At 41.4% G+C, this 24,346-nt stretch overlaps 3 protein-coding genes and 1 long non-coding RNA gene across 6 annotated transcripts in view; all 4 read left to right on the plus strand.

The window, feature by feature from the left end:
- cryl1 (crystallin, lambda 1) overlaps positions 1–10,970 on the plus strand; it is a 42,683-nt gene extending 31,713 nt beyond the window's left edge. For all 3 annotated transcript variants that reach the window (XM_048238979.1, XM_048238977.1, XM_048238976.1), the window contains 3 exons: positions 8,437–8,545; positions 9,712–9,818; positions 10,502–10,970. In XM_048238979.1, coding sequence (XP_048094936.1) covers positions 8,437–8,545; positions 9,712–9,818; positions 10,502–10,600 — 315 coding nt within the window. In that variant the 3' untranslated portion in view covers positions 10,601–10,970. The remainder of the gene's footprint in view (positions 1–8,436; positions 8,546–9,711; positions 9,819–10,501) is intronic.
- Positions 10,971–11,532: 562 nt separating this feature from the next.
- Positions 11,533–15,103, plus strand: gjb8 (gap junction protein beta 8). Its single transcript, XM_048240149.1, has 2 exons — positions 11,533–11,678; positions 12,493–15,103. Exon 2 carries the CDS (start codon positions 12,517–12,519, stop codon positions 13,318–13,320), a length of 804 nt encoding a protein of 267 aa, XP_048096106.1. The 5' UTR covers positions 11,533–11,678; positions 12,493–12,516; the 3' UTR covers positions 13,321–15,103.
- A 397-nt stretch (positions 15,104–15,500) lies between these two features.
- On the plus strand, positions 15,501–19,656 carry gja3 (gap junction protein, alpha 3). Its single transcript, XM_048239110.1, has 3 exons — positions 15,501–15,796; positions 16,888–16,949; positions 18,260–19,656. The coding sequence occupies exon 3, from the start codon at positions 18,295–18,297 to the stop codon at positions 19,654–19,656; it is 1,362 nt and encodes a 453-aa protein (XP_048095067.1). The 5' UTR covers positions 15,501–15,796; positions 16,888–16,949; positions 18,260–18,294.
- Positions 19,657–21,354: 1,698 nt separating this feature from the next.
- LOC125292524 lies at positions 21,355–23,125 on the plus strand. The gene is made up of 2 exons (XR_007193203.1): positions 21,355–22,647; positions 22,928–23,125. It is a non-coding gene; the product is annotated as an uncharacterized LOC125292524 (long non-coding RNA).
- The last annotated feature ends 1,221 nt before the right edge of the window (positions 23,126–24,346 follow it).

The following is a 24,346-nucleotide window of genomic DNA, read 5'->3' on the forward strand; positions in this document are numbered from 1 at the left end:
TTAGTAGAGACCAGACAAAGATCAGCTCTTAATCATTTGTCATTGTGATGTCTAATTTTGATCACATAACATAAATGTGACGGGTAGGAGTGGGGTAAGGCTAGGGGGTCACCTGATTCATTCACCTGACGTGTCATTCACGTGACCTGTTGTAGCAGGTAGATAGCTACCGGGTTGCAGGCCCTTTGGTTAAATTGAATGGTGCGGCAAACACAGTGGTGATAGCACTGTTTTGCGTGTGGATTTTTGGCCGGCGGTGATTTAACAGAACGGTACACTGCAGTCATCCTGCCCGTTTGCTTCCCTGGGCTTTTGTGCAACATTATCTGCAGTTCGGCTGGATTTGTTGGTTCGAGGCAAGAGGTCAGCCGACTAAATGCTGCAGTTGGGGGGATTTTAAAGAGGAACGACCTGTAGCCACTGTTTTTCCCACCACCATTGATTGTGTAGCCTATCATGTATTGTGATGCCTTACCTAAACCGAACGATATAGTGGTAGCTTCGTTTGTATAGGTATCCTAGCTCATATCGATAGTACATCCATACTGGTATCTTATTTGATCTAAACCTATTGATAGTCCATCCACACTGGTAGCTTGCAGTCCTATTGATAGCCCACCCACACTGATAGCTGTCGGTGATCCAAACCTAGTCCATTCATACTGGTAGCGTGTTTGATTTAAAGCTTGGTCATTCATACTGGTAGCGTACTTGATCCAAACCTATTGATAGTGCGTTCATACTGGTAGCGTGCAGCCATATTAATAGCTTATCCACACGGGTAGTTGGCTTGGTGTCTTAAGCCAGAGTAGCAGCGGTCATACTGGAGCTGTGGCATTAGGGCCTATTTAAATGATGTAAAAGGCATTTTGTGTGTGAAACCACCTCCAAGTTGTGTTTGTTTTCTTTATATTTTGGTGGTGAGGCTTATTCTTTTCTTTGTTTTCCTTCTCATCCTTGCCATGATTACTGTGTGTGTGCCCTATTTGGGGGTTGAAATATTTGCTTGAAGATTATGATTTCAATGGTTTGCATTTGTTTTGTAGTGGGTACCCTATACTGAAAACGGCTTAATACTACAACAGTATTGATTAGAGTACATCTATCTATTCATCCAGCTTTTATACCATGACAAACTACGTCAAAAAAATAAAAGTGCTTTATTTTTGTACACAGTCTCCTACTCCATTCATTCAGTTGAATACACCCTAGTGGGGAATTCTGGGTAATCTAGACCTGTGGTTTAATGGTGACTAGGTAAGCTTAATCGTGTAGGAGTCACATAAATTTATAGATCATTCATTAACCCATGTAGTAATATTTAGTATTACAGGAACAAATTTTGAAACATATCTTATATTTCAAAGTTTAAAGACCTTCTTTGTGAAAGTGTGCTCATATTTACATGTATTTATGGTGAAATGTGTTATTGCATTTTATTTTTCTGGCAGGTTTTAATCCATTTCCCCATCCATTTCCCCATTACAAAAGTTGAACTACTGGTTATTTGTTCATAAATGGCCACCATGACCCCCAGGGGTCAAATTTTGAGCGCCTACGGTGCTAAATCTGATCTGATCTGTATGTTTCTGGCAGCTTCTAATCCATTTTCCCATTACGAAATCCATATTTGGCAGCCATTTTGAAAAATGGCCGCCATGACCCCCAGGGGTCAAATTTCAAGCGCCTATGGTCCTAAATCTGATCAGACCCCCTTTGTGAGCCTACCTACCAAATTTGATGCTTTTATCGCAAAGTGATCGATTTTTGCGCTTAACCGCCCTACTAATCCCCAGAAACCAGTTTCAAAGCTCAAATCAGTGAAGAACTACTGTACCAGAGAAAACGTTGGGGAGAAAACAAGTTAATGTTAGACTTAGACTAGCTGTGTTACAGTTTCTCGTTGCAAAATTAAAATGTCACTGGAGCTCCATGCGCTTTTGTAGGCCAGAGAATGTCTAATTAGGGGAGAACCGCCACTCTCGGGAAACTTACGGTTTCTGAACTGGTTGCAGTTCCGTTTCTGGTTCCACAAGAGGGCGCTCACGAATAAGTGCAAAATGAATGGAGGTCTATGGAGCTGTACCCCTCAAATCCACTTTTTCGGGATATATTCTTTTGCGCAGAAATTTGAATGTTGCATGCGAAAGAGGGGGCAGAGAAAATACACACCGCTGAGTATTATATTTTTTAATCACTTATTTGTTCTAAAAAGCCTTTCAAATGCATCAATGACGTCATTCATTAGCAGAAAGCTAGTGTGTTGTGGGTAGGGCTGTCAAAATAACTGATTAATTTCGATTAATTAATTTGAGAAAAAATAACTGATTAAAAAAATTAGTGCAGATTAATCGATTCTGTATGACCTTTGACCCCGAGTTCTAGTCAATAAAAATTAGACTGTAAAATAAAGGAGAGAGAAGAAAACGTGCTGCCTGGATCATTGATTGGAACATTTACTTTTAAAAAACGGCCTGATGGTGTTGATAAAAAATAAAGTGTTGAAAATAAAGTCCTCTGTAATGTCTGCAGCAAGGAATGTGCTCTAAATACATCAATGCAAAGAAATAAGTGTTGACATTGAGGGGAGTGTTCATTTAATTTTATTGTGTCCCCTAGGTCATATCTGTGGCCTGAAATGCCTTGTATGTGGAAAAAAAAAAAAACTTCTTCCCAAAGCACTTTTAAATTTATTTCCTCAGCATATTAGGTCATATCATAGATTATTATGACAATTATTTGAAGAGTGAAAATAATAATAAAAGAGTTTTTGAAGTTAATGTCACAAATGCTGATTATTCAATGATTCATTGAATTTAAATATTTAAAATACTTTCACAGCAAAAATGATATATGCAATTAATTTAGAATTAACAGAGTATGTAATTAATTAGATTAATTATTTTAATCAATTGACAGCCCTAGTTGTGGGCAACAACGACCCAACCTGTAAGAAATCAGAAGGACATAAGTACTTGTTCATTCAACTTTTGACCTATAATCCATATTGAGCTTGCAGAAACCACAATCAAATCTTCGATTTTTCCACGACAACCAGGTGAAAGAGACACATTTAGCCGTCTATAGCCGCTCCATAGACCCCCATTGTTTTTGCACTTATTCGTGATCGCCCCTAGCGGAACTGAAACAGATTGCAGGTACAATGGAGTTAATAGGGAGTGATCCGGCTCTCCGTAAACGGGCTCTGGCTACACGCAGTCTCAAAAACACTGTTTACAGCTCTTCAAGTCACTGTAGGAGGTCATTTTTTTTATAACGATAATTTAGATAGGCCTAGGCTACACTTATGGGGTGGGTGCTATTGCGTTTTCTAAATGGGGGGCCACACAATAAATTAATTTATGTTACTATACACCAACTGGCCTGTAGGTGGCCGGAGACAGTTTTCTGTTAATATCTCGATAACCGTAGGGCCTAGGAGGACCACCTTTTTTTGTATGTTGGTCTTCAGGAGCCATGTCAACCCATCCCATTACCACTTATTTCATGTATAGCGCCACCTAGTTAAAAATGAAAAAGCAAAAAATTAGGTGTTTTCATCACAATATCTCTGGCTGACATGGTCAAAACTGCACAAAATTGAAAGTGTAGGATCATTATGGCACCCTCCGAATGCATGCCAAGTTTCGTGAACTTTCGTTCATGGGGGGCCTTACAATAAAATAATTTATGTGTACATTTAGTGACCGTACAAGTTTTCTGTGAATATCTTGAGAACTGTAGGGCCTAGGATGACCATTTTTTCCCGTATGTTTGCCTCCAGGGATCATGTTAACCCATTCCATATGCACACATGTGCATAAACAGATACACACGCACACACATACATTCACAGTAATCATACGTATGACACATACTCACACAGTAGACATATGTACGCATGCATGCACATGCATAAACACAGGCACATACGCAGGCACACACACACACACACACACACACACAGACATACACAGACATACACACACATAAACATAAACATGTACACGCACACATGCACACAATTCATGAATTTCTCAGAATTATGAACAGGCAAGATGGGGGTGGCATTGTATAAAATGAATTTTACATGTGAAATCTATGAACTAATCATGTTTTGGTACTTGTTGTCTAGCAGATCCCAGTGAGAATTGAGTGTGGATAATGCAATTTAGTGAGACAGTTAGAATCATATATGCCTTTCAGCGTGATTTATTTTTGTGGAAAAAATGTGCTGGACTGGGCGGCGGTCATATTTTGTACCGCTCTGCGGTACATCTAGTTTAATGCATTCTAATCCATTGTCAATCACTTCCGGGAACTTTTTGAAGTTTACATGAACCACGTGACCTTAACGAATTTTGAACACCCATTGTCGCAACTCTACCTTTATATGGCTCTGGTTTAGCCTATTGAATAACTTCAGAGAATGTAAACCATTTTGTGGAATGATGCATCATTGTATGAAATTTGCAATGATGTGACTCAAAAACAGTCTCTGGTAGCCTATAAGTGACATCACGCTCTGTCTGCCACTCATTGTCTGTAGCTTGTTATACTTTGCATTTGGGACCTTGCAGTCGTAATGGTTGTTTGTTTATTCAAAGTCTAAAGACAGTCCAACGTAGCCTGGGCTATTCAAAGTCTCAGTTTAATCCACATAATTTTTTACGTCGTTTTGAATAGCCACTGTATACTTGTGTTTGTTGGCGTGTTGTTGCAAAACTTGTGGAATCATTTTATGCAAGCAAACCGCATACAAGGGGTCTTTATTGTTGAGGTCAAACATGATAATCATCCACCATTTGGGGAATGACACTAATTTTCCACCTCCCCTTGAGTTAAACAATTGATTTTTACCTTTCTCCATTTCATCCAGCCATTCTCTGACCACTTTTAGCTCCAGCCTAGCATAGATCATTGAATCGGATTAGACCATTAGCATCTCGCCTGCTAGCATCACGTTTAAAAGTGACTAAGATTTCCGATAGTTTTTCTATTTAAAACTTGTCTCCTCGAGTTAGAAAGTGTAATAAAACCAACGGAAAATGAAACGCGGCTATTTTCTAGGCTAATTTTACATGGAACTATACTCTCATTCAGGCATAATAATCCAGTCACTAACCAATTTGTCTGCTGCAGCCTAACCTTGTTGCAGTAAGTTAGCCTACTGGGACTATTTTCAGATGCTGCATGATATTGTGCTGCTGCGCCCATGATGTTCCTTGATTATTACGCTGGAATGAGAGTATAGTTCTTTCTCTCATCAATACATATATATCAATGTAAAAAAGCTACAAACTCAGTTTGGTACTGATAACTGATACAAACCGCAGCCCATAGTTAATTTCCTTTGCTAGTAATTCTGGGACTATGATTTTTGTTAATATTTTTTGCTGGTAAGGGTGTGAAGTTCATCTTAAATTTCATTCATAATTGTATTAAATCTAACTCTGAAACCTTCAGAAACCACACACATAAATGTGTACCCTGTCAATATTGTCTTTGATATAATACGCCTCAGTTGAGAATCAAGTGGAAGACTTTAAGGCATGCTGAGTGGAGGTGTGTGTTTTTGTTTGTGTGTGTGTGTGTGTGTGTGTGTGTGTGTGTGTGTGGCCTGCAGCATCATTCTTCTCTTAAGTTGTGATGGAGCATGCAGGAGTTGCAGTCCTTAACATCTGCTGCAGAACCAGTTCACTCCAGACACTTGAGTAGTTGTTGCTCAAATGTTTCCTAGGCATGTGACTGAACATGTTTCAGTGGTATCACTGTGACCAAAGCTGTGCAGTTTTGCCACATTGTGACATTAGTTCTGTCTGCCCTATATGTGGATCAAACAAGGTCAGCGTGTGACAAGTGACTGTTAAATCTGCTGATCAGGGTTTAGGTCAATTTATTGATGTATGCATTTTCTAAAGGTGTATGTTATTGAGGTTAAGAGTGGACAGATTCAATCATAAAGTAACGCTGACCTTGATTGTTGTTGAGAGTTACATCTATTTTTTCTTTTTTTTCCCTTCAGCTGACAGACCAATTTTTGTTTATTGTGGCAAGAAACAATGTTTAGCAGACCACAGACCTTCAACTTTGAGATTGAGATGAGATTGCATTTTGCTATGGTACAGCTATGTTTGAGCATGCTTTACCTAGGGCAGTGTAAGTCAAACTAGAGTGCATTTTACTGGAAAAAAATGTCAAGTAAATAATTGTAAACACTGGTGTCAGTCCAAGAAATTAAGAGTCCACGAAATTCTGTTAGACATGTGTAATAAGCCCAAGGAGGATGGTTAGAGTGTCCACAGTTTAAAAAACATGCCCTCAGATTTCTAAACACAGCTTACAGGCCCTCTGGGAGCTCTGTAAATGTGTTGACAGAAAGCAAATTAACAAAACTAACATTTCAAAATTAATAGTCAAGTGTTTTTGAATCCCAAAACCCAAACAAAATGTATCTGACATTTATTATGATCATTCATAATAATAATTATGTTTTCTACCAAAGCATTGGCATTTCTATACAGATCACATGCAGATGGCCTGATTAGAGTTAAGGTTGGAGACTGTATTTTGAGGTCTGCATTTTTGCCAGGAATGCCTTGATAGTATTGGGTTTGTTTTACAGTGTCATGGAGATATTTGAAGATACTTAAGGTATCACTATAATCACGTTGTGTGGTTACTGTATTTCCTAAGTTGCCATGTGAAACCAAGTGTGTGGCAACTCACGCAGTGTAGAACCTGGTTACTGATTGGTTCGCTTTTCCCACAGAGCCCTTTAGCACTGACGTTTTTCGGACAAAGGGTTATTTCACTTTTAATTGCTATCAACGGTACTTTCAGTAAGGATAATACCTATGGTAAAAATAAAGCATGTTTTTTCCCTTCTGCTGGTCGAAATATAAAACAGGGCCAAACATAACCATGTGACTGTGATAAAGATCCAAAGAAACTTCAGGGATCGCAAATCCAACCACAGATAATCTTGTCAATACCCTGGCAGAACTGTTAGCCTGGCTATTAATCAGGCCCAGGAAGGTTACACAAGCACATCATTCATATCTAGAATGGGACAACAAGGATCCATTCAGTCTTTATTAACATCCTTAAATACACATATTACAAGGTCTCACTGATGAGTAAATATGAAAAGAGACCTAACAGTTATGAAGCTGTGTATTTGACTGCTGTATCCTTACCATAGAAACTACGAAACAACAACAAACATACACACACACGTGTGACTTTTCACTGAGTGGAAGACATCATACAGATAATATTTAAGGACTAAGATGTAGGTCAAGAATGTGGCCTGGCCTGGTGTTGGAGGAGCTCACGGTTTTTTTTCTGATGTGCAAAGCCTCAGGCCATCACAACACACTGAGACATTGACATGGGTCCACCAGAGCTAACCTCATGAGAGCAGGCCTCCTTTCAGCCAACAGAGATGTTCTAATTGGTTTGTATGTAAGGCATTTAGAAACAGAGCTACATGTAAACACTGTGCCTAATAAACAAGTAAATGCAATACATTTGAACAGTTTATCTGTTAGAGATATAGCAGCGGCCTGCCATCTGTAAAGACCTTGTCAGTGTCAGTGGATCAGCCACACACACACACACACACACACACACACACACAACCACACAGGTAACCCTCATCCATACCTCCACACACACTCATGGTCCAGGATGGAGCTTTGAGAGTGAGCCAGCAGTGGAAAGTGGATCAGCTGAGAAAGCAGACTGCTGTCCCCGGTCATTACTGCAGAGGAAAGGCCTCTTTTCACGGCTCCCCCTCCTACACACACACACACACACAGGCTGCCGTCTCGCAACTGTGAGATAACGGACTCGTTGTTGCCCGGAAAAAAAAAGGAACAAAGACCACCCTGTCCCCCCCTTTACCTCTCCCCATCCTAAAACACACACACTCTCTCTCTCTCTCTCTCTCTCTCTCTCTTTCCCTCCCTCTCTTTTTCTCTCTCCCTCTCTTTTTCCCTGTCTCTCTCTCCTCTCTCTCTTTCTGCTCCTGTTCTGTGTTCGAGCTTTGATTTCACCCGGTCCGGCCAGCCGGTATCCGTAACCTCAGGTAATCGGAGCAGCAGCAGCTTGGTCCAGTCTTGGCACAGTGGCCTGGCTCCCCCCAGAGTGCCTTCCCATTATCCTGCTGACACAGAATCAGATGATTAGCGAAACCCAATATGGTGGGAGACGCTTTAGCGCCATGCTAATGGGATGAAAAGGGAAGGGTTTTGACCTTTGACCCCCAAAAGATGGACAAATGTACCGGTAGAGGAATTGTTATTGAGTCAGAGCCTTGATAATTTGGTGATAGATAAATGCAGGAGTAACATGTTGATTGGATGAAGGTAATTGGTATTTTTTTATTGAAATTATTTATCTTTTTTGTCTTTGTATATTATTCATTTCCAGGATGGAATACTATCCGTGGAGGACATAGACCTGGTGATGACCGAAGGCCTGGGCATGCGTTATGCCTTCATCGGTCCAATTGAAACCATGCACCTCAACGCACCAAAAGGCATGTCAAAGGCCCTCCATTTTAAATATCCCAACAACATTGGTATGGCTGTATGAAGTCTCCTAGCAACATGATCTTCACAGAGGTCACTCACTCACTCTACTCTGTGCTAATGTAATTATACTAAACTACACCGTCATATTTACACCATGCGATTCACGTGTCCTGTGCAAATGTAACTGTGCGTGACGGAGCTAACAGGGATGTGTGACCAAGAGAGAGCATAAGCAAGCACAGTTATTATGCGAGGACGTGCTACATGTACGTGCATATATGTGTTTTGTGTGTTTGGGGGTGAGGTGGTGGGGCAGAGGGGCCGACCTCACTGACATGGTGAATATCAGAGAACTGTGTGAAATCTGGAGAATGACTCTGGGCCTGTGGATCCGTCTGGCCGCGTGAGGGAAGCCGTGCCCCTTGAAGGTGCAGATGAATGGACGGCCTCACATTGACACGCTGGTTCCAAGACTAATGGCAAGTGGAGGGCTTGGAGCCTTGCCATTTCGTGGGTGTTCGTTTTAGTTTTTGGAACACTTAAGATTTGTTTTTTTTTTTTTTGTTGTTTGTGTGTGTGTGTGTGTGTGTGTGTGTGTGTGTGTGTGTGTCTGTTACGTAAACCGTAACAGACACGCACACACACAAACCGCACACTAGTCCTGGAATGTTAGGACAGAAGAAAACTTCAGAGTGTACAGCCCATAACTGTTAGGTAGATAAACTTCCACAGTACTCGTCATGCTTGAAGACTTTGGCAAGAATAAGTATCCTTTTAAACTCAACCACTGGACGAGGCTGCACCCACTCACCCACAAACACTGCTTAGTCATGATGAATGAAACAAACCTGTCCAACCATCACATTAGTGATGCACAATAAGCTTTTTGTTTGACAAGGACATTTTTCCATTACAGTTGATTGGAATAGATATTGATTTTTATAGATATTTGTTACCCTCCTCGTGACGCCTATCAATCTGTTTGAGCCTCCAAAACTTCAAGTATAACAAAGAAATCTTTTGTTATTTTCGTCTTTATGTTTTTCTCAATGTTGGATGGATATTAAGGAAGAACAATGCCATTCAAGTGTAAACATGTATTATAGTTGTAATAGTTCTGATGTGGAACCAAATCATTTTGAATGAGGAACAATACTTCTCATTTATTTAGGTCTAGAGGACTATCTTGAGCGCTATCGTGTGGGAATGAGGAAGGTGCTGTCGACATTTGGGCCTATACCTGAGTTTTCTGGAGAGGAAGCTGCTCTGGTCAACAAGGTACATGTGGGTGTGCACAGGCCAGTTCTGTAGCATTTCATGTTTATCTAGTTTGAAAGTGTCAGGTAGAAAGTAACCCCAATACATTGTACACAAGTATTGTTCAGATATTTTTTTTGTTTGGTAGGCTACTAAATATCCATACATATGGATATAATTCATTGTAACATATAACTTAAAACATATGATTAAAACATAGTTTGGTTTCAAAATGCTATATCCTCCATTTCAATTAATTTATATATATATATATATAAGTATATATACTCTTTTGATCCCGTGAGGGAAATTTGGTCTCTGCATTTATCCCAGTCCGTGAATTAGTGAAACACACTCAGCACACAGTGAGGTGAAGCACACACTAATCCCAGCGCAGTGAGCTGCCTGCAACAACAGCGGCGCTCAGGGAGCAGTGAGGGATTAGGTGCCTTGCTCAAGGGCACTTCAGCCGTGCTACACTGGTCAGGGTTCGAACCGGCAACCCTCCGGTTACAAGTCCGAAGCACTAACCAGTAGGCCATGGCTGCCCCCTAATTTCAGGTAATTTCAGTGGAACTGGAACAATTAAAAATGGATATATAGCGTTTTGGAACCAAACTCTCCGACTCTTCATATTAACTCATAAGTACTAAGGCTAAGGAAATCGGAAATAAAATGTCTCTTTGTGTGCTCCTAATCCTTAGGAGATCTGTGAACTCATCCCTGCTGACCAGGAGCACCTCTCAGCCAGAAGAGAGAGGCGGGACAAGCTCTTGATGGCCCTGGCCAAGCTGAAGAAGTGAGCTAACGCTGCTCCTCCGATGACCCCAAGGTCAGGCAGGGGTGGGTGGTGGCGACTCAGAACAGAATTCCATCTGGAGCCCTCCTGGATGACCTGGCTACGGACCAGAATGCATTGGTGCTCAGCCCACTCAGTGATATCAATACTAAATGTGACTAGCCTTCAGGGAAGCCAGCCAAAAGTTCTCTTTGGCATAGAGATCTAACCACGAAATGAAAGCTGATTCAATTGCAAGTACATGGGCAAGCACTGAAATGAATCAGATAGTTTTAATGCTGTAGTTCATTATGTTCTTATTATTAATTCACTGTTATAGTGACTTTCCATGAAAATGTATTATGATTATGAAATAAACAATCATCATGGCCTTATCTTGTTGTCAGGTTGTTCAGTGTTATAATTTTGAAATATAGTAAAAACAACTTCTTTCAATCCATTTCAAGCACCAAGATATAGTTGGTTCATTTGGGCTTAATCTGTACACTACTGACTGACTGTGGTTTTTGAGCGGGCCCTCACACACAAGTGCAACTCCCCATCAATTTGTTGTTTATAGTATTATAGCTAATTATAACCTTTTGACTACATTTTACACCTATTTGACACAGAAGTCAAAATATTGCATGCATAGGCTATAATTCATGTTATTTATTACAAGTCCATGTATGTATGTTGTATAGCCTAATTATAAAATATATAATAATTTAATACCTAGACTAATATAAATATATATGATGACAAACTCTATAGGCTATTTGATTATTTGAATAAGACATTCAAAACGTTGAGTTAATAACTTGCCTGATGTTCAAGGAAGTATTCTTCCAAAACTTTGTTTTTATTTCATCTTCGGATTGTTCGTAGGAAACTTCCTCAGGATGGGAGTGGGGGCTCCACCCACGATCATCCTCAAGACAAAACTCAGGTGCAAGTGACTCGGTGAGCTGAGTTTGCTTCAGACACCACCTTGTTGCAGTTGCCGCTCTTAGACTTACAGCGGTAATAAACCATCTATTTGTGGGGCTAAAACAATAGGATTTTACCGATGGAGGCCTTTTAATAACTTTTCTGACCGCAAGGTGAGTTTTTTTTTTTTTTTTTGAGTGTCTTCGGATTTATTAGAATAGTTTTTAACGACAATTGGACTCTGATTGCTTATGAATTCTGATTAAACTCTAGACGATAGTCCTTCATTCCATCGTCCAGTAGGTTAACTTTGGCTTCTTACTAGAATTAGGTAGCACGCAATTAATTAAATTAGCCATGACTGAAAATGTTGGTGATTAACTTTAGGCAATTCAAACACTTGAAGACTGTAATTCCTGTCTAGATTATTCAGAAGCCAACAAACTTGTTCAACCCAACGTGAACTTTTGTTCTCCGCATGATTGATTAGTTGCTGCACTGCCTCTAGTTTATTGTTCTTAGGCCGTATCTTATGTTTGTTAAATACAATGGATTAAGACTATATTGATCTAGTAATTTGATGGTTTGATAATCAAGAATTGGTCATATTTTTGCTGTTAACCTACTGTATGTTCAAATAAGGAAGGCACCCTCTTCCAAAAGTATTTAAGTAAACTGGAAATGCTTATGGTGACTTGGTTTTGAGTTTATATGTATTACTTTGTGTAATTTGTCATTTGTAGGCTACTGGGTTGAAGTGAAGTTGTCTCTAGTGTAAAGCAGTACTGCCACTGACAAAGCAAACTTAAACACGATGAGGAGCTAAACAGTATGACAGCTATTGCCCGTCGCTTGTAATTGCTACTACTGTTTGCGTTTATCAAAGTAGGCTTATGTAAAGCATTTTGAATAACCTATGAAATGCACTATATAAATAAACTTGACGACTTGAAATAATAGCTTATAACATTGTGTCTCTATTTCCAGGTGGCCTGAAGTGAATCAACCAACATGAGCTGGGGGGCGTTGTATGCCCAGCTGGGTGGCGTGAACAAGCACTCCACCAGCCTTGGCAAGATCTGGCTGTCCGTCCTCTTCATCTTCCGCATCACCATCCTAGTACTGGCTGCCGAGAGCGTCTGGGGCGACGAGCAGTCCGACTTCACCTGCAACACACAGCAGCCCGGCTGCAAGAACGTCTGCTATGACCACTTCTTCCCGGTCTCGCACATCCGCCTCTGGTGTCTGCAGCTCATCTTCGTGTCCACTCCGGCGTTCCTGGTGACCATGCACGTGGCCTACCGCAAGCGAGGGGCCAAGAAGGACCTCATCGCCACGCGAGGAGATAAGCCTAACGAAGACGACCTCGAGAGTCTCAAGAAGCGGCGGCTGCCCATCACTGGCCCCTTGTGGTGGACGTACACCTGCAGCCTGTTCTTCCGTCTGATTTTCGAGGGCGGCTTCATGTACGCCCTCTACTACGTCTACGGCGGCTTCCACATGCCCAGGCTGGTCAAGTGTGAGCAGTGGCCTTGCCCCAATAAGGTGGACTGCTTCATGTCCCGCCCCACGGAGAAGACGGTGTTCACCATCTTCATGGTGGGCTCCTCGGCCATCTGTATGATTCTTAATCTCGCTGAGTTGGCCTACCTGATCGCCAAGGCCCTGATACGATGCTCGGCGCGGATGCAGAGGAAGAAGCACGCCTACACTCACCCAGAAAATGCAACCAAGGACAAGGCTTACTTGCAGAACAAAAAGAATGAGATGTTACTGTCGTCCTCTACGGACTCCAGCACTGGCAAGGCGGTGTGAAGCCCTAGCAATGTGGCGTCTGCCCCCCACCCGCCCAAAGCAGAGGCCACAGAAGATTACATGTTACGTTACGTGTTCAGTATTCTAACAGATTTTAAAGTTTTTCTTTTTTAGTCATTGTTTTTTTTCTCCCATTGGCATTTTAATTTTAGAAGTGCCATATTTGGGAAGACATGAAGGTTTAATCAACTTTGTTACTTTTAGCTTCATCTTCTGTGTAGATGGAGTGCATACTTAGACAAGCAGTGAATGTCATAATGTGGTTTACATGAATGAAATGAAGGTCATTTATATACCCCTTAACTGTCACATGAATTTAATGCAAGCATGTGAGATGGAGCAGCAATGACATCTAGTGGTAAATGTCAGCCATAATCATTTCACAACTGTTGAGCATTATTTTTGTTGAAGGTATATAATAATGCCAACTTACTTGAGACACTGAGGTTGTTAAAGAAAACAAAACATAGCTTCTTTCCATCATGTGTGTCATCCACTGAAATGCTTACAGAAACAGTCTGTGCCTTAGTGTTTGCAACCCCACTTCAGTCAAGGGCTGTACTTCAAGTAATTTTGAAGTCATTCAAGAGTTTTAACGTTTATTTGAGATGTGCTCCATTCATTTTTTCAGTTTTTCAAGATATTTTTCAAATCAAGATATTCTTCGAAGACTTTGCCAGTTGTGTCATTTTTTAAACTAACTCCAAAGAAGTATTTAGTTTCTTTAATAAACTAAAAACGTGGCATTAGTGCTTGTGTTAAGTCCAGTTCCTATGTGCCATGTAGCCTTAAACTAATGAGGACTGTGACATCTCCACTTCCAGCTTTTATTGTAGAGGAAGGGGGGGGGGGGGCATTCCAAAATAAATAAAAGTTATAACATCAGGTGAAACTGGCTACACCTTAGGGCTGTAACAAACTAACTTGAAAGTAATTCCTGTGAATCACACCATTTTCAATAACTCCACATAGCCCGTCTAGTCATATGGCATCAAGTGAAATGTCAAAGGCACGTCATCTGTGTGTTTAGGTACGCCTGCCTCCTGTCACCTGCCACGCTCAATCCATTCTAGCCAATAGAGTTGGGCAAGGCTACTTGTTACCAGTTGCCCTGTTAGTCGGGCCACGGCAAATGCAACAATTACAACATGTCGCCTTAAGAAAGGTATAGGCTACCCCGAGCACCCAGCTCAGCCAGCAGCGGATCACTTTTCAGGCCGTTTATTTTAGCCGCACTGCACTTACACTGTACGCTACACGTGTTTCTTTGAGCGCTTATCACTAATGTCAATAGGCCATGGAAATACATGACTGGAAATAACGCTGCAGTAGCCTACCTATGCTCAATGAAATGGATTTCTTTTCCGCCACCCAAAGTTTTAACTGGGAGGCCTGTTGTGGGATGCGATTATCTGATCACGTAAGATATCACCTGTCTTCATCTGTTAAGAGCAATTGCTTGCTCGTTTTACAATCTGTTTATCTTCCACTCCAGAATGTCACTTTAATGTTTTATTTCATTTTATTTTTTTACATGATTATCCACTTTGTGCAGCAAAAAAGCAGGCCCACATTGGGTTCACACGATGGGTCTGTCATTCATGTCGACATAAAAAACGAAAATAAAATCTCTTCAAATTATAAAAGGAGATTAGCCTATATTGGTTGACTTGTATCCATGGAGGCTAGTTAACTATGTATGACTGTTAGTTGCACTTTTCATTCATCTGCCTTTTACTCTGCCATAGAATCATCTCTATAATTAAATGAGAAAGAAGCACAACTTGTTTACCTGTGTGTGTCTGTGATTGATATCCTTGACAGCGTCAGGAGCTGCCCATTTGTTTGTGAAAATGTCGCTTTGTTCTCTCCTTGGCTAGCCGGGTGAGGGCGGTGCGTTTCTAGTCTAGTCTAATGGTGGGCAACTCTCACAAGTTTAGCTCTAGCCTTCATTGTTCAACATGTTTGTTTACAATAACATCTAATGGTAAACCTTGTAAAAGTCATGGGATTTTTTTTTTATCAGAGGGAACCTACTTTCTAGCTACATCAATTAGTCTTAGTACTTCAAACACACAATGAACCTGTTTGTTAGGCTATTATTACGCACGCATGTAGGCTACACTTACGCACAAATGTAAAAAACAGTTATTTGTGCAAAAAGTGTAAAATGGCCTACGTGTAGGCCTACAAAAGCAAAACCATTATTTTGATAGTTGGTGGATATTTGAAGTTTGAATTGACAGGGGCGTGGCATGCGCTCGTTCGGGATGATGACTTTGAATTCACTCATGCATGGCCACACAATGTGACAGTCGCGATGGCTGGGACCTGGAGGCAGCTGCGTTTCGCGAAACCCAATCTCCACGTTGAATTCGCTATGAAAAAATAACTTTCTTTGCGCAAGTTTGGCCACGAATCCACGGTTGAAGACGTTTGTGCATGAATAAGGTGGCTGGCTGCTTTCAAAAGTTTGGTAAGCTGGCAAAGTTGCCAGGATTTGGGGACAGGGGAGAGGGGAGGGCTTCAGCTACCTTGGGGATTCTGTGCACTATTCAGCGCACTCAAAAGTCGCAGCCGGACATTTCTTTCAATAGATAATTTTGGCAGCTGCAGTCTAAGGTATGACTTATATAGGTGCATTCGTTTTTATCACATAACATCCTGGACACAGGAAAGTGATGCTATCGCCACAGTTTCTAAGCAGACCTGCAACTTTTAAAATGCTTTAATTTATAGAGAAAGATATGTTATGGACCACTTGGCTACACTGGTCATTTTACAAAGGGTCATTTACAAAGGCTGGTTGCCTCAATTGTACAAATAGACTCAAAGGAAATCTGGCACCTTCCGCATAGTGGTGCACGCACTTTCATCGCATCTACATTTTCCTAATTTAATGTAAAACTGACTATGTTCCAGAGCGAGATCAAATCAAATTTCGTCAAGCTGTCACCAAGTCAGAAAATAAAACGTACACCTATAGTTTCACAGGAGGGCCTACAGTCAACTGACCAAACAATGACCGCATATACACAAGGTGCAATTCAACATTTCTGAGCTACAGTAATTGCAGCTCAATATCTGGATTAGACCACAACATATCCTTACTTAATCCGATTTCAAATTAACTCAACTCTTTAGGCGATTTCATCCACAAAGTAGGCTTGCTCAACCTTGGTTACTTTATATAAATGTGTCAGATTTTGATAAGACAAGCAATTTTTTTTTTTTTTTTTTTTTGGGGGTCCATTTGTTTATGTAAGCACAGATATGGTATTTTTATTCATATGACCAAATTGCACATCTCAAAAATTAGAGTATAGTACTACTGTAATGTAACATCAATCTACACTACAGCACTTCCGTGTGGCAAATTATCTTCATTTCTGTGTGCGAATCTATGAAAGATGGGGCAGAAACAAAATCAACCCTCACCATCATGCAAAAACCAATGGTTGTTTGTGTTTTTAAAAAACATTTACTGAACAACAACCTCTTATCTTATTCCATTTAAGAAGACTCTGTAGCTCTGTGCTGTTTTAATTAGCTTCTTTTATTTTTCAGGTTTCTAATACATATTGAACCTTAGTCGATGGATTTATTACCAACAACACAAGAGCATTTTTGTAAGTTGAACTTCCTGCCTTTGCATGTGGTTTGCTTGAAATGGCTGTTGGCTGAAATGGTAGTCACAAATTTGTAGGCTGCAACTTGTTGCACATTGAAACACAGAAGCCCGGAAAATGTCCATTTCCCTGTTGATGGTTGCTCTGATGACATGCTTGGCCACATAAATGAAAAGCTGTTTTTCCTCTCCAAAACAAACACAGCTTGATATTTTGGCTATGATGAGTTAACATCAGATAAACAAGTGATGTCATTATGATACAGATGAGAGAATGAAATGTCGATAACTAGATTTGGAACACCTTCATTTCATAAAGATACTTTGGTCGTCACTGCTTTCTGTGTTTAGAGTTGATGAGGTAGGCCCAGGGCAGTTGAACCCTGTATTCAATTTTGATTTGAAGTGCTTCTACTGTATCCCATGCATCGTGCTGTCCACGCCATGCTCACGGCTGTTTTTGAACATTATAATGTTGATCTCAGCACATGCCAGCTGAGCAGTGGAGCGAGCAGGTGAGAGCGCGTGTGTGTGTGAGAGAGAGCGAGAGAGAGAGGGAGAGAGAGAGAGAGAGGAGAGAGAGAGAGAGAGAGTGCAGAGAAAAAGTGAGTGTGCGTGTCTGTGTGTACAAGAGTGTGTATGTGTATATGTGCGTGTATGTGTATGACAGGAGGGTGAGAAAGAGTACGAGAGAGAAAGGGGGAGAGTTTGCTTACACGGTGCATGCCAGATTCATAGCAATCAGATGGATGGTTAAATAGGGGAGTTTCACCAAATCCTTGAGCTTAGGGGAAAGTTTTTTACGTAACTTGGTCTATTTCGGATGATTCACAGTTTGGCAGTAATTTGGGATCTACGTGATTTTTTCGCTGTCCAAGACTGTGTTCCTTTCGCCAGAAAGACACCTATTGTTTGTTCAAAACTGATTAATTGGACGTTTTTTTTGCACGGTGAAACTGTAAATGTTACCAGGGTTGGCGTTGAAAGTATGTATAAGTTCTACGGACATATTTGTCAGCGTTGAGTGCTCTCTGTGCCTGGTCTCCGCTCTGTGCCCCTTTGCTCTGGCTCTCTGGGCCTGGTGTGTCTCTCTGCCACGAGGGATACTATCAAGGCTGAGCCTGAAATGTGCTGCTGCTTTGCTGTGCGTTTGTACGCTAAGTGTATTCCTGTTTTGTGTTCGCAGCTGTTGTTGTGTTTTGTTATAATTCCTGTCGTCCTCACATCCTTTTTCCCCCCTTCCTCTCCTCCATTGTCTCCTCTTCCCTTTCCTTCCCCCCCTCTCTCTCTCACTGTGTCCACTACTACTAGACTGTACTTTCTCCCTAGGCTAGAAATCGTGAAGCATGGGTGACTGGAGTTTTCTGGGGCGGCTGTTGGAGAATGCCCAGGAACACTCGACGGTGATCGGCAAGGTCTGGCTGACTGTCCTCTTCATCTTTAGGATCCTGGTTCTGGGCGCGGCGGCGGAGGAGGTGTGGGGCGACGAGCAGTCGGACTTCACCTGCAACACCCAGCAGCCCGGTTGCGAGAACGTCTGCTACGATGAGGCCTTCCCCATCTCGCACATCCGCTTCTGGGTGCTGCAGATCATCTTCGTGTCCACGCCCACGCTCATCTACCTGGGCCACGTCCTGCACATCGTTCGTATGGAGGAGAAGCGCAAAGAGAAGGAGGAGGAGCTGCGCAAGGCCAGCAGACTCACGGAGGAGAAAGAACTCCTTTACAGAAACGGTGGTGGGGGAGGGGAGGTCAGCGGCAGGGGTGGCGGCGGTGGAGGCGGGAAAAAGGAGAAGCCACCAATCAGAGACGAGCATGGGAAAATCCGTATCCGGGGAGCGCTGTTGCGCACCTACGTGTTCAACATCATATTCAAAACCCTGTTTGAGGTGGGGTTCATTTTAGGGCAATATTTCCTCTATGGTTTTCAACTGCGGCCCCTGTACAAGTGTGCGCGGTGGCCTTGCCCGAACACCGTGGACTGCTTCATCTCCAGACCCACGGAAAAGACCATCTTCATCATATTTATGCTTGTGGTGGCTTGCGTGTCCCTTTTGCTGAATTTGTTAGAGATTTATCACCTCGGATGGAAGAAAGTCAAGCAAGGCATGATTAACGAGTTCGCGCCCGGCCACAACTTGCTGCGACTCGGCGAGGGCGGCGAGCCCGAGCCCATGAGCTCGGGTCCCAGAACTGCTCCTCCCACCCTCAGCTACCCGCCGACCTACACGGACGTGACGGCGGGCAACGCGGCCTTCCTCCAGCCGGTGGCGCCGCCGCCGCCCTCGGCCGACTACAAGATGGATCCTCTCCAAGAGGACCTGCGCGAGCCCTCGCCCTTCTACATGAGCAACAACAACAACCACAGGCTGGCGGCCGAACAGAACTGGGCCAACCTGGCTACCGAGCAGCAGACTCGGGAGATGAAGGCCACCTCCCCATCCCCCTCCTCCACTTCCTCCTCCTCCATCTGCACTGCTGACCGCCAGCGGCCGCCCAAAGAGGTCGCCACCCTGCCCACCACCAGCCCCAGCTTGAGCAGCAGCGGCGGCAGCTTGAGCGACGGCAAGAGCGAGCCCGAGGAGGGCCACATCATCACCACGGTGGAGATGCACGAGCCGCCACTCATGTTCACAGACCCACGGCGGCTTAGCAGAGCCAGCAAGACCAGCAGCGTTAGAGCCAGGCCCAACGACCTGGCGGTTTAGTTTCCCCTGAATTATGAAACATCAACAAAAAAAAAAAAAACACCCAGCCCACCCCACCCCACTCCCCTCACCCCTGATTTTTATATATATAAACAAAATGCCAAAAAAAAAATATTTAAATGAAAAGAGGAAATGAGAGGCAGGTTGCTGGAAACTAAAGAAATCTTGACAACAATTCCATATATCCTCTGGTGAGTTGTAGAGTAACTTGAATGGGTTTGAGTGTCTCATGTGATGATTTTTGTAAACACCGGTGAGTTTGTACTGAGTGTAATGATGACAGGCTGTTAGACAGGATGAACATATTAGACAGGGGTGACGGGATACTTGTCTTCATGTCTACATCTAGTTCTTTTTAAAAAAGAGAACAAGAGCATTTTGGTTTTAGTTGGGGGTCATGTGATACATTCTAGTAATGTGAATTTTGTGGCGTGCATGGTGTCTTTATCAGGTTATTTAAATAATTTATTGAACACTGGATTTGTTGTGGCCTAGTGTAACTGGGACAAACTGTAATGTCTTGATGTTGGTGAATGAGGTTATACTAGCCATTAGGCTGTGATAAGAAATTGTGGACAGGAAATTATAATGTGGTTGCAAAGGCATTGAGATAGACAATTGGTTGCCTGCTGCAGTATTGGCATTTGTTACTGTTTGTCTTTTTATGTGCTATTGATACAGTCCCATAAAGGACAACTGTATCAGTCCATAACTTATGGTACAAGATCAGAATCTGTAAACCTGGAATACATGTTTGATGTTTGCAGTGTATCAGAAAAAAAAATACAAATCTAATGACAGAAACTAAATTTAGCACTGACATGCTTTTTATTTTCGGTGGTAACAATGCACTCCAAGTTGTTGATGTGAGCCTGAATCTCCAAAAACTAGCCTGACCAGAAATGTTCATTAGAAATTTCATGTCCCACGCTATTTCTGACTACCCTGCATCTTCATCTGTGAACTGCCACTGACTTCACACTTAATTAAAATCACAAACTAACCTTAGAGACTAGGCCACAACTGACAGACTACAGGCCTGTAGTCACTATCCCAGCTAACTCCCTCACAAACTAACAAAATAAAAATAGGCTAAACTAAGTACTGCGTTTAGTCTGGCTGCTGAATAAATGCTTTACCCACACTTTTCATTGTCTGTAAAAAGGATGTTTATTATCTTAAAACGTCTGAGATGGCAACTGGTGTGATTTTCACAGTTCAAATTCATAGAATACTCAGACTGACACTGACAATGAGAGTGTCAAGGCACGTACTGTCATGTCAGAGAACACCTTTTTTCTCTTCAACCTCACACAGTGACCCATATAGACCTCTTGGGTCTACTCTATGTCAAGGTCAAAAGTTAAAGTTAGGCTTCGAGACTACCCCTCACTGTTTTTACATGGCCACTGCACAAGGTCGCCTTTAGTTCAATCACAGTGATGCTATCTGGGTACTGTGATTCCAGCTCCTGCCTCTGCATTTTGCTCTGCTGGCTAAAAGACTAATTTATCAGAAAATAAATTAAACAAGCTATACAAAGAAGAAGTAACCCCACTTTCATAAATTGTTACATCATCTTATCATTTCTGTTGAGGAAATGTATAGTTAATTTATGGTAAAAACAAAACAAAAAGACAAAACATTAGTATTTATAAACATCTTATCCAGTTTTGCTCTTGGGTTGAATATGACATTTCTAAAAGTAATTCAATCCAAAGTGATAAATCGAAAACAAGTAAAACACTTTCATTTGGCACGAGCAGATTGAGTTTTGAGAATATACCTGTGTTCACTGCTGTCAAGAGAAAACAGTCACTTTTTAGCTATCTACATGTAAGGAATAATTTATGGATGGGAGTACTTTCTCACATGTGTGTGACTTTAATTTACCAAAGATTTTATTAACAGCGATAAAAATAAAATAAAAAACCCTGTAGTTTGAAAACGATTAAAAATTGGATTTCTGTAGTCAGTTTGTGGTTACAATTATGCAAAGTGTACAGAAGCGAAAACTCAACAAATGTCCAGATACAAAATACTGAAGTCTGAGCCCAACTTTTCTGCTGTATCAGTTTATTTCTTTATTTATTTTTGCCCTACCCCCAACAATCTTACTGACTACTACCACTGTAGTAAGCAAAGGTATGCACTGTCCTCTGTCTGGAAGACATAAATACGTTATATTCTTGCAGTAACATGCTTTGATCAAAACCAATGCAACAACTTACAACTACTTACATACTTTTGGTTAAGGAATTAACTGAGGTTTTATAAAGCCCAAAAGGAGCAGGTTTTGTTGAATGATGTAATAGGAAAATGTTTGTGTTCAAGTATTTTGTAGTTGTTAAAATTCAGGTTTGTTTCGACATAGTTTGTAGTCTCAAAGGGACTTGTAATTGATTTTTCTCCCCATAGAGTAAAGCACATACTTTGAACACCTAGTATTTCCCAAATTATGCTCTCGATGAGAGACTAATGCATATCTTTGCTTGTGACAGTGCCACACATATACGCATCAAAAACATGATATTGTTTCCTGATGTATGTGAAATTTTATTTTACACTTTTTTCACTGTACTCAGAAAAACAGAAAATGTGTGTTCTGTCAGTTTTTGGTTCTTAAAGTTTACATTTTAGTGAATAGATGATTTGCACATTTACGCAAAAATCAACATGCTGTTCTACGAGGCTTATGGTAGGAGAGGGGAACAAAACATCAGACTCTGCCGATGTTTGTGATTGGCAGTGTTTATAATCCTTAAAGGAATATGTCTTACTATAAAACACAGTGGCTCTTCACATTAAAGACAGTATTTTTATGAAACAAAAAACAAAAAAACGACAAAAAAAATCTAATGTGATTTTAATGGCTTGTAGGATATATTAATTTAAGTTTCTGATTTGTTGATTTTAGGACACTTAACCCGGTCTGAGAGGAACTGCAGAAAGTTTGGATATTTATAAGGAGAGAAACTGGGTTTAGAGACTGTGAGTATTTTCCGTGTGCTCACTTCAGTGCTTTTTCACAGTGTTCTCGCTACATTCCTGTGATTCTCTGGTGTTACAATGGTACTATAACGCCACACTAACGTTGAAAGAATGTTAGCTAGGTAGCTGAACCCCTAACCACAAACCTCCTTCTCTCCCCCTATTGTGCCTAAAACACATTTTAATAATGATGTATCTTTTTTTTTGAGTTGCCATGTAGCCAGTCACCCTAGGATTAAAACAAACTGATTTCTTGAACTGTTGGTTCAATCTCATGCAGAGCGTGATAACACTGGCCCAGACAGGGAGGAGAAGCCACCATCACATGCTCAGAACAGCAGCCCAATGTTTCAATGCTGTCTTAAGAGAGAAGTGCCTTGTGTTACCCCAAATTTTGTAAGAACAAGTTGATGTAAATGTTCATTTACCTCAAATGTTTACAAAACTGTTACTAAATAAACTTTTTGTACCATATATATTCGACGTGCCTCTGCAATTGCTTCTTTGGTTGTGCAAAACTTTTGGGAAAGGATCAGAGACAGGGCACCACTTGAGAATGAATTACATTAAGAGGAGTCTGGCATGTTACATGGCGAGTATTGGAGAGTGTTAAACATGGGTTTTATCAAGGCAGATAGCCCCACAGTATTACTTTAGAGAGCTCCACATGACCAAGGGAACTTACTGTGCTGATGACAGGAATCCGTATCGGTTCCAGACACACACACACACACACACACACTCAGAAAGAGAGAGAGAGAGAGAACTCAAAATACATGAGACAGAACAAAAGAAGTTTACCCTAATTTCTATAATAAAAAATAAAACAGGCTACATCTTATACAATTGTAGAACTAAAACACTTACTGGTCTTCCGTATAGATATCAAATGAGTCTGTATGTAAAGATTGTCATTTTAGACTCTTTAGAAGTCACATATTAAAATAGACTATGCTATATCAATTTAGACGATATGTACATTTTATCTGGATCGATTCCATCTTTGCAGAGGAGCTCCAACTCATTAGCCCATGACCTATAAAGTTATCACCCCCAGACTCCAAATTCTACACAAGGATGTGAGAATGTGAGAGAGAGCTGAGAAGGAGGCAAAAATGACGCTTGAACCACAGGCCCTCCCAGTATCGCAACGTACATAAACACACACACACACACACACACACACATAAACACAGACAAGCAATTAAAGTAACACTGCAACAGTTTCACACTTACAGGCAAACATCTATCACAATCCCACTCCGTGTTGTCTAACAGCCTGTGACAATTATCAACTGCTTGCTGTACAAGACTCTCAACAGAGGAAATCCCCACCTTCGCACACAAATTATAATCAGTTAAGGTGTGCACGGGATAGAGTTCATTCCACCACCAATTAGCCTAACATTAACATCAACGTATGTCTTGAAAACAGTCCTAATCTTAACTGACAAAGACACAAGGCATAAAGAACCCTGTGTTCACTTCAACTGGGTGTTTTCCTTAAGCAGGCATTTACATTTTCAGCTTTCTGTAGCTGTTGCTTGGGTTTGGGGCGTAAACAGTCATTAAGAGTGTAGCTGGGCTAAGTCCAGCTACAGGTTAATCACATTCAGGGACTTAACTCCAGGGACTGGGACTCTCAGGGTTCAGGGACTCTCACCTAAATTCCTCCGTGGTGGGGAACGAGCAGGACCAT

The sequence above is a fragment of the Alosa alosa genome, chromosome 3 (genome assembly GCF_017589495.1).
Source record: "Alosa alosa isolate M-15738 ecotype Scorff River chromosome 3, AALO_Geno_1.1, whole genome shotgun sequence".
NCBI lineage: Eukaryota > Metazoa > Chordata > Actinopteri > Clupeiformes > Clupeidae > Alosa > Alosa alosa.

What these genes read in the sequence shown, in the direction of transcription:
- gjb8 (XM_048240149.1), top strand. Translation starts at nt 12,517, where the DNA reads ATGAGCTGGGGGGCGTTGTATGCCCAGCTGGGTGGCGTGAACAAGCAC.
- gja3 (XM_048239110.1), top strand. Translation starts at nt 18,295, where the DNA reads ATGGGTGACTGGAGTTTTCTGGGGCGGCTGTTGGAGAATGCCCAGGAA.